Raw genomic sequence first — 10,739 nt, 5'->3', positions numbered from 1 at the left:
ATGGACTACTGCTTTTTAAACAACAATTTGTCATGCATCAAAGAAATCAAACCTCAAGTAGAGTACTTTGCTTTGTACATTTTCATATCTTTAGCATCTTTTTTCACTGTGTTTCTGAACCTGCTGGTGATCATCTCCATCTCTCACTTCAAGCAGCTTCACACTCCAACAAACCTGTTCATTCTCTCTCTGGCTGTGGCCGACCTGCTTGTGGGACTGATTGTTATACCACTGATGGGCATCAGATATATTGAGACATGTTGGTACTTTGGAGAGATATTTTGTTCTTTTTTTCCATTTATTCTTTATACTGTTTGTGGCGAGCACGACGAGGTCGAGGGCCGTGGGAGGACGGCGCGAGGCCGGTGGCGTGATTGATAATGAGCGACACGTGCGCGACGCACCGGTCTCGCATCTCTCACGGAGGAGCGGAAGCATAAAGGAGGAGCGACGACAGTGAAGAGCGAGAGAGGAACAGGCCTGTGTTTTATTTGATGTTGTGTCTTGCCAGCAGTCGTCCGTGAGGGGCTGCTGGCTTTTACTTTCATTTTGTATTTGGTTTATTTTTATCATTAAAATATGTTGAATGTTCGCCGGTTCCCGCCTCCTTCTTCCCGTAACAACATACCTCGTTACACTGGTGCCGAAACCCGGGAGGAAGGAGGGACACGCTGTCGGAGAGCCCTCGCTGCTGGGGGGGATCGCGGTGCTGAGGAGGTCGGGCAGCACGAGGGAGCGATGGCCGCCGATTGCTGCCCGAGGCGATGGTGCTGGAGCGATGGAAGATCTGGTGGGACGGAGAGCTCGCTGCCGTGCTCCTGGGTCGAGGAGGGGTGGCTGCCGTCCGAGAGGGAGCGGAGGAGTCCCGTTCGCCGTGGGCCGGAGCCTGTTGCCGTCGGCCATGATGGGGGCGGAGCAGGGAACGGGAGACTCGCTGCCGGCTGCCCTCAACCGGAGGAGCCGTCGCCGTCCGCCAGGAGGCGGAGGAGCGTCGAGCCGTCCCCCAACGGATGTCCAGTACCATCGCATGGCACCGCGAGTGACTCTCAGCTGGTTGAGGACCGAGCGGCAGTGTGTCCGGGAACCGGAACAAGAATTTTTTTTTTGTTTATACTTTTTTTTTTTCTCTCTCTCCCCTCTCTCGTCTCTGTCGCTCCTCGTGCTTCCGTTTCCTTTTCCCTCACCTCGTCTATCCATACCCCCAGCCCAGGTACCGCAGCCGCCGTGATCGGTCCCCCCGGGGAGGGGGGGAGGGGGAGTAGGCGCAGTCTCGTGGGTGCCCCCCGGCCTGCGAGGGGCGATGGGGGTATGTGGCGAGCACGACGAGGTCGAGGGCCGTGGGAGGACGGCGCGAGGCCGGTGGCGTGATTGATAATGAGCGACACGTGCGCGACGCACCGGTCTCGCATCTCTCACGGAGGAGCGGAAGCATAAAGGAGGAGCGACGACAGTGAAGAGCGAGAGAGGAACAGGCCTGTGTTTTATTTGATGTTGTGTCTTGCCAGCAGTCGTCCGTGAGGGGCTGCTGGCTTTTACTTTCATTTTCTATTTGGTTTATTTTTATCATTAAAATATGTTGAATGTTCGCCGGTTCCCGCCTCCTTCTTCCCGTAACAACATACCTCGTTACACTGGTGCCGAAACCCGGGAGGAAGGAGGGACACGCTGTCGGAGAGCCCTCGCTGCTGGGGGGGATCGCGGTGCTGAGGAGGTCGGGCAGCACGAGGGAGCGATGGCCGCCGATTGCTGCCCGAGGCGATGGTGCTGGAGCGATGGAAGATCTGGTGGGACGGAGAGCTCGCTGCCGTGCTCCTGGGTCGAGGAGGGGTGGCTGCCGTCCGAGAGGGAGCGGAGGAGTCCCGTTCGCCGTGGGCCGGAGCCTGTTGCCGTCGGCCATGATGGGGGCGGAGCAGGGAACGGGAGACTCGCTGCCGGCTGCCCTCAACCGGAGGAGCCGTCGCCGTCCGCCAGGAGGCGGAGGAGCGTCGAGCCGTCCCCCAACGGATGTCCAGTACCATCGCATGGCACCGCGAGTGACTCTCAGCTGGTTGAGGACCGAGCGGCAGTGTGTCCGGGAACCGGAACAAGAATTTTTTTTTTGTTTATACTTTTTTTTTTTCTCTCTCTCCCCTCTCTCGTCTCTGTCGCTCCTCGTGCTTCCGTTTCCTTTTCCCTCACCTCGTCTATCCATACCCCCAGCCCAGGTACCGCAGCCGCCGTGATCGGTCCCCCCGGGGAGGGGGGGAGGGGGAGTAGGCGCAGTCTCGTGGGTGCCCCCCGGCCTGCGAGGGGCGATGGGGGTATGTGGCGAGCACGACGAGGTCGAGGGCCGTGGGAGGACGGCGCGAGGCCGGTGGCGTGATTGATAATGAGCGACACGTGCGCGACGCACCGGTCTCGCATCTCTCACGGAGGAGCGGAAGCATAAAGGAGGAGCGACGACAGTGAAGAGCGAGAGAGGAACAGGCCTGTGTTTTATTTGATGTTGTGTCTTGCCAGCAGTCGTCCGTGAGGGGCTGCTGGCTTTTACTTTCATTTTGTATTTGGTTTATTTTTATCATTAAAATATGTTGAATGTTCGCCGGTTCCCGCCTCCTTCTTCCCGTAACAACATACCTCGTTACACTGTTGTTTCGGCATCTCTTGGTAATTTAGTTTTTATATCTATAGATCGTTACATTCAGTGGTGTAGTCTACGTGATACGCAGGTATACGCCGTATACCCACTAGAAAAGGCCAAGGATTTGCGTATACCCACTTAAAAAAAGCGTGAGGATACGTATCAACTTCGTTTTGTGTCAGAACTTTCACAGTTTCATTCATAAATTCACCCCGTCTGTGTTTGCGAAGCGACGGATCGAATCGCGGAATCCAGTCACAAATGGAACTTGCTATATAAAGCAGAACGTCACGGATTTTGGCTATTTTTGAATGAATAAATCAAAAGTAGCTGCTGTACAATGAATCAAATCTCGATATGGACTAGTGTCTATGAATATTAAAGCTAAAAAAGACTGCAATTGTTCTACGCGTCTCTGGGAATGAGCGCTCAGTGTGTGCTCCTCCACTACACACACACACACACAGAAGCACGTGTGACTCACGCTCGTGGTGTTTTCAGCGTTTCACTGTATTGAGACATGATGTAGGCTACACATGTGCATTTCATCGCAGAGCTGCTATTAGAGTCACTTGATGAGAATTTCACCATTTCATTTGATCGTCATTCATTCGTTTCATATACACACAGAAACTGTTATGTCTTTACGACAACCTGTCAAAATAAAAGTTCTGTATAACTTGAAGAAATTATAACAGAAATATATTACTATTGCACAGAGTATACTTCAGGCCTAATAATAATAATAATGATAATAATAATAATAATAGTTTATTAAAACACACAGAAACTCAAATGTCTAAAACCCACCAAAATAAAAGTTCGGTCTAACTCAAATTAATTAGAAAGGAATTGCACAGTAAAATTTATTTTAAAATATATTTTTTTTCAAAAACACCATTTCTAAAAGTAAATTTGTATTTGTGCCTATAATGTTTTTTTTTTTTTAATTGTTGATAATTGTCAACTGATAAAACCTGTGCTTCAGGGACCATATTCATATAACATCTAAGGCTAAAGGTAGCTCTTAACTGACTGAGTTAGATGGTGATTAACACTAAACAGTAGAAAATAAGTCCAGTCTCCCCAGCTGTAAATGTCATTGGCTGTTAAAGTCTTGTGTTGCTTATAATAAATTGTTGAATAAGTTAAATAAATAAGTTGATAACACTTAGTATTTCATAATGCTCTCAATTACATGTCGATGCATACAGTATGTATTAGTGAGTGTGGTGGTGCTTATGGGGTGACGCTCTGGGATGGGTGAGTATACCTGGGGGGTATTATATTAGAGTATACTCACTACAAAAAACTAGACTACACCACTGGTTACATTGCTGTGAAAGATCCTCTGCAATATTCAACAAGGGTCACCACCAACAAAGCTGTTTTTTGTATAATTTTAAACTGGCTATGTTCAAGCATATATTCGGTTATCATGTTGTACAATGCTATTTTCTATACGGAGAACCCAATTACATGTTATGGGGACTGTATTGTTACTGTCAAGTTTGAGTATGTTCTCACAGACCTCATTGTTTCATTAGTGGCCCCTTGTTCAGTAATAATATCTTTATATGGGAAGATCTTCTGTGTAGCAAAATATCAAGCTCGGCTCATAAACTCTGTCACAAATGTCAGCAGGTCAGAAAAAAAGGCAGCAAAAACACTGGGGATTGTTATAGCAATTTATCTTCTATGTTGGATACCGTATTACATAGCCTCTCTTTTTCCAGGAAATGATTCAAATGAATCAGCTGTAATGAACATTATGTGTTGGATTATGTATATGAATTCTTGTATGAACCCCCTCATCTATGCACTATTTTATAGATGGTTTAGAATATCAATTAAACACATTCTGTCTCTGAAAATATTCAAACCATCATCAGAATACTTAAGTCTGTTCCCTGAGGTAAATGATCAGTGATAATCTATAATGTCAAAGGCATGAAAATGAAAAACAAATGGATTTGTATTATGTATTTTGTTGGCCATATTGTGGTAGTCCACTTTTTGTGACTTTATTTGCAACATCTATGCTGTTTGATAACACTTTTAAAAACAATACACTGTAAACCTGCAGTAGATACAATTCTGTGTCAGAAAATAAATAACTAAGAGATAAACAACTATTTAAAAAAAATATTATTACTTGTGTCTCCTTTTCCCCCAATGATATGGTTTCCTCTGAATCACAAAAAAAAAAAAGAAAAAAAAAAAGGTTCAGCATTCAGACCTTTCAACATCTTTACTGTGACAACATTACTTGGATATTAAGAAAAAGAAAATTCAGCAATGCACAATTAAACCCAAGGAACAGAAAATATCTACTATAATATTACCATTTGCTAACTATTATGTTGTTTGCAAAAAAAAGAGTTATTTTACCAGCATGCAGGGCTATACAAATTGGCCATTGATTGAGAAAGAACTTTTATGGCATCTAACAGCAGGGGGAAACTTGGCTATGCAATTCAGACAAACACTGGTGGCCTTGTACATGAAGCTCATTAGTGCTGGAGAAGTGCAAAGGCTCTATTAGATGGTGCTGTTAATACCAAGAGACATGCTGGGGAGAGCCCAAAATTTGTTTTACACAGCATTCTGTGGACTGCCATAGACTGCAAATTAGAAGAAACATAAGAATTAGAACTAACACATATGTTAGGACACTGAGATATTTTGTGTTTATATCAACTGTCCTTGTGTGTATATTCTCTCTCTCTCTCTCTCTCTCTCTCTCTCTCTCTCTCTCTCTCTCTCTCTCTCTCTCTCTCTCTCTCTCTCTCTCTCTCTCTCTCTCTCTCTCTCTCTCTCTCTCTCTCTCTCTCTCTCTCTCACACCTGACCCAGATATAAGGACCGCCCAAACACTTAATGGAGGCCCTTGAGCCTTGTTGACTGTGCTTTATGCCATTGTGCTTTGAGTTTGTACTATTTGATTGTGCTTCTCATCACCTTTGTACATTTTGCCATCGTTTAATTGAGTAAGAGTGTCGTGCCAGAGAGATTGTTAATGTTTAGTGAAACTGTAAGTGTTTGTTGATTGTAATCCTTCTTCTGATATTCTGCTTTATCTAACAATTGCCTGTTTGACTACGCCTTGGATTCCGATTCTAACTTGTCGACCTTAGACTTTGTAAATAAGTGTGTAAATAATTAACCATATTAAGGGATGTAGGGGGTTTGACGCCTTTTCAAAAAGAGTTTGATCTCTTTTTCACTTTGTTTATGGTTAAGGGAGTGAGGTAAGCTAAACTGTATTTTTGTTTTCTTTATCTTTTGTTTGAGGTCATTTAGGTTCTAAAAGAAGATTGTTTTGTTTGTTATTTTGGCCTTGTCTGCCCCTGACACTAACCCTTCATGGTAAATAAAGCTCATGTTGTTTATCATCTCTCTGGTAGTGTGACTCTCTTCCTTTTCCTGTTACGGCCGACCCCTAGGGGTCGTAACAACATACAGTAAGAGCTTTGGTGCTGGGCTCCTTGTTGAACATTTTCATTGTTTATAGATATCTTCATGAAAATCTTTAAAGACAGAAAATTCAAACAAAATGTATACAGGAAATTCACAGAAATATCAAACAAACAAAAAAAATCATTCAGAGTCATTCAGTCTGTTTAATTTTTAACGCTCTTTTGACAGAGAGTTCGTCACAGGAAAAAGTCGCTGTTTCGACTTAAATAGGCATTGGTAACTATAAATTTATATATGCTTAATTGAGAGACCGGCGCGAGGCTGGTGGCATGATTGATGATGAGCGCCACCTTTGCGCTCCTCTCACGGAGGAGCTTCTAGAAGCATAAAAGGAGGAGTGACGACAGTGAAGGACGAGAGAGGACCAGGCCTGGACATTGTTATGTTTTGTTTATGTGTGTGCGGCAGTCGTCCATGAGGGGCTGCCGCCTTTACTTTCGTTTTGTGTTTATTTCTATAGGCTTTCTATAGTCTTTATAGAAGTTCGGCCAAAAATGTTCGGCCATTTTTTCGGCCAAAAAGGATATTAAACCCATGATTTACTCACCCTCAAGCCGTTCGAGATGCATATGTCAATTATTTTTCAGACGAACACATTTTCAGTTATTTTTGAAAATGTCTTAGATCTTTCAGTGGTTATAATGTCAAGTTATGGGGTCCACTCCTTCAAGTCCCAAAAATGTGCATGCATCCTTCACAAAAGTAATCCATCCGGCTCCAGGGGGATAAACGAAAGCCTTCTGAGGGTAATCCGTGCGGTTTTGTCATAAAAATATACATATTTAAAACTTTATAAACGAAAATAAACGACAAAACCGCACGGATTACCCTCAGAAGGCTTTCGTTTGTGTTCCCTCGAAAATGTGTTCGTCTGAAAAATGATTGACATATGCATCTCGAACGGCTTGAGGGTGAGTAAATCATGGGTTTAATATCATTTTTGGCCGAACTATCCCTTTAAATGTTCGCCGATTCCAGCCTCCTTCTTCCCATAACAACATACCTCATTACAGTATGTACATTGAGAGAATGACATTTACTGAGTAACACTCCAGTCTTGAACATCACTGGCTTCACACAAATAAAAGGTCAAAACAAAGCAAGCCGCTTTTCAACCGTTGGACCGAACGGTTCTAAGAACGTTTAAGACCGGTTAAAGTTATGTTTCCGCTTGAGCCTGGTAACACACAGCACGACTACAAACACAAATGAATAATAAGATTAAAAGGAATATCTGATCATCCTCCATAACGCGGTCGCAATTTACATCTCACATCATCAGTAAACAGTTGATGGCAACGACTGATGCATTTATATTACATTCCAAAGAACGGTGGTTAATCAAAGATAACAGTTTGGTCCGACGGTGGAAAAGCGCTTAAGTGTCTTTTAGTTTTTATTTTGCTCAATTAAAATTGTGATTAATTTGTTTCATATTTATGATGACAATGTCTGGCTAAGTTTTAATTAAAAACTAAAAAATATAAAAAAACATGGGTGTGATGATGACATTTTATCATTTAAATAATTTAACTTGTTTTGAAATAAAAATCTTTATGCCACCATCTTTGGGGCCTTCATTGTAGCAACATAAACACCATAGAAATGTGAGCTTTGACTGATGTGGTAGAGGCTTCACATATTGTTGTATTACATGAGTTTAAAAAATAAATCAACTCCTCACAAACATCAAGAAAAGTCTGTGAAAATGTCCATCAAAGAGAATGTTGATTAAATATTCTGAGGAGTTATGATGTGAGATATGAGAATAATAATTTTAAAGCTTTAATATAATGATGAATGCATTATAAATATTATTATAATACATAATAATCATTTTAAATAAAAATAAAAATAAAGAGGGATAGCCCATGTACTTACTGTAATTGAGAAGTACTATTTTAGTCACGAGGGAATAGTTGAACTACATTTATTGAAGCTATATATCAGCTGTATAATTAATTTGAGTAACAGCATCTACCAATATGGGGAAATTGTGTAATGTTGACCAGACAAATATTGGTGGGCTAGTCAGAGAAACTCCCGTATATGGATTCTGTTAAGAAACTGAGCAGTTACCCGAAGACATGCTGGGATTTGAGTGTCAAAACGTGTGCTATGAATGTTTGAATTAACTTAAATAAGTGTGCCAAATGTTCACAAAGTAGCTCTGTGGGCTTTTTAAGATTGGCCCTAGGTTCAACCTTTTGTTTAGAATATCAGACACTGTGTTATTCTTAAAGGAATTTAACTTTTAAAAACGTTTCATTTGTTGGTATATATACATACATTCTCAGGTAAAAATGTAGTTTATCATTACTTTTCTGTTTATCTACCTCGTTTGTAAAAATTAATCGTATTTGTGTCATGTGATGATGTCACAACCTATTAAGTCACTTCCTGTTTGTCCTTCCTGGTACTGCATGAAAACAATGAGACAGACATGGTGTGCTCTCGGTGTTAATCCACTTGCATGCACCTTAAAGCATCATAGAGGCAATGCGGTAAGTTCATTTATGTGATATTAGACATGTCTTTATATGTGATTATAAATTAGTAGAGATTTTGTTAAAAAGATTGTTTTGATAGATTTTTTTTATAAATGAAGAGAAAGTGTTAGTATTACTGGATCAAGTGCTGACGAAAAAGATGCGTCTTCAGCCGTTTCTTGAAAATGGCAACGGACTCAGCAGCTCTGGTTGAGTTAGGCAGACCAGCAGGGAACAGTCATGGTAAAGGTCAGAGAAAGAGATTTTGTGCCTCTTTGAGATGGCACCACAAGACAACGTTCACTTGCAGAGCGCAAGTGTCTGGATGGCACATAAGTCTAAAGTAATGAGTTTAGGTAAAAGGGAGCAGAGCCAGTGGTTGTTCTGTAGGCAAACGTCAGTGACTTGAATTTGATGCGAGCGGCAATGGCAACCAGTACAATTTTGTGAGGAGAGGAGTGACGTGTGCTCTCTTCGGTTCGTTAAAGGCCACTCTGGCTGCAGCATTCTGGATCAGTTGCAGAAGTTTGACAGAGCAAGCTGGAAGACCAGCCAGGAGAGCATTACAATAGTCCAGTCTGGATAGAACAAACACTTGGGCAAGTAGTTGTGTAGCATGCTCTGATAGGAAGGGTCTGATCCTCCTAATGTTGTACAAGGTAAATCTGTATGACCGGGCAGTTCTAGCAATGTGGTCTGTGAAGTTCAATTGATCATCAATTACAACTCCAAGGTTCCTGGCTGACCTTGATGGAGTTATGGATGACGAGCCTAGCTGAATGGTGAAGTTGTGATGAAGTTTTGGGTTGGTCGGGACCACAAGTAGCTCTGTCTTCACAAGGTTTCGTTGAAGGTGGTGCTCCTTCATCCAGCCAGAAATGTCTGTCAGGCAGGCTGAGATGCGAGCAGCTGCCGTCGGATCATCAGGCTGGAATGAGAGGTAGAGTTGTGTGTCATCAGCGTAGCAGTGATAGGAAAAGCTATGTTTCTGAATCACATATCCTAGTGATGTCATGTAGATGTAGAAGAGAAGTGGTCCAAGCACTGAGCCCTGAGGCACTCCAGTAGCTCGATGTTGGGTCTTAGACACCACACCCCTCCACGACACCCTAGAGGACCTACCTGAGCGGTAAGACTTGAACCACTGGAGTGCGGTTCCTGAGATGCCCTTCATCTTTAGGATTGACAGGAGGATCTGGTGGTTAACTGTGTCAAAGGCAGTTTGACACATGCTGTTTCAAACTGCGATTCAACTGCAACTGTGAATATTGCTGTATTGTTTTACTACAGTTTTTACCACTTCATGTAAATGAGGAAGCATGACAGTCAAGTATCAAACTTACTTCGACTCTGTGTTCATTTGCACGGTTTAACTTGGTGTTTAGTCAGAGTTTCAACACACTGCACGAGAACATTACAGACACACTGCCAACGTTAAGACAAAAGAATGTGCAAAGTTTTCTGTACAGAAACTTTCTCTGCCAAGCCTGTATATAAAGTTTTTACTTCAATTTATATTTATTTATTCTTTATACAGTTGAGGTTCTGTGCTTCTATGTATTGACCCAATTTAAATGATTTAATTGGATGTGTTCTTAAAATTTTTCATACTCATGGTTTCCACTTTTTCACAAGTCTGTTTGATTACATTGACGTAACGTTGAACAAAACAAACATTTTTACACAATTATAGTTGAAATTTCAAACACTGTCACATACTACTTCTAAAGCTATTTTAAACAGCATTTTTTTTATTCTTGTCTAGTCATTGCACAGGCAGGTTCTATGACTTCATATTGAGACACTACATAGCCTATAGTACAATAATTATCCAGCGTGGCTCTCAGCTGATCCTCGTCTACCTATAGGAATAAGACGCCCATCACTGTATACATATATAAGCTCCGTAAGTATTATTAGCAGCTATCGCGTTTCTCAGGAGCTAATTGGCGAAATTTGGCAGGCAAACTACATCATCTCACAAGGAATAATGCAATCGGGAATTTAGCGAGAGGAATTCGTTCTCCACAAGGATTTCACCTCAGATTAATTCAAATTCGTGAACTTGATGAGATTCGCTGCATTGATTATAAGCTGCCTGATTTGGAAGTGACCTCAGTCTGCATTGCTGCTTGCATCGCTGCATTATTG

The 10,739-nt window shown here is 42.4% G+C and overlaps 1 protein-coding gene across 1 annotated transcript; it reads left to right on the top strand.

Annotated features, from left to right (window-relative positions):
- On the top strand, positions 1–4,550 carry LOC311284766 (trace amine-associated receptor 9-like; the record flags this gene model as incomplete). The annotated part of the gene is made up of 3 exons (XM_084399979.1): positions 1–316; positions 2,632–2,673; positions 3,937–4,550. The coding sequence occupies 3 exons, from the start codon at positions 1–3 to the stop codon at positions 4,548–4,550; spliced, it is 972 nt and encodes a 323-aa protein (XP_084256105.1).
- Positions 4,551–10,739: the final 6,189 nt, after the last annotated feature.

Source organism: Rutilus rutilus (genome assembly GCF_951802725.1).
Source record: "Rutilus rutilus genome assembly, chromosome: 25".
In the NCBI taxonomy this organism is placed as follows: domain Eukaryota; kingdom Metazoa; phylum Chordata; class Actinopteri; order Cypriniformes; family Leuciscidae; genus Rutilus; species Rutilus rutilus.
Note: the sequence above shows the minus strand (reverse complement) of the source record. Positions and strands in the feature narration are given on the sequence as shown.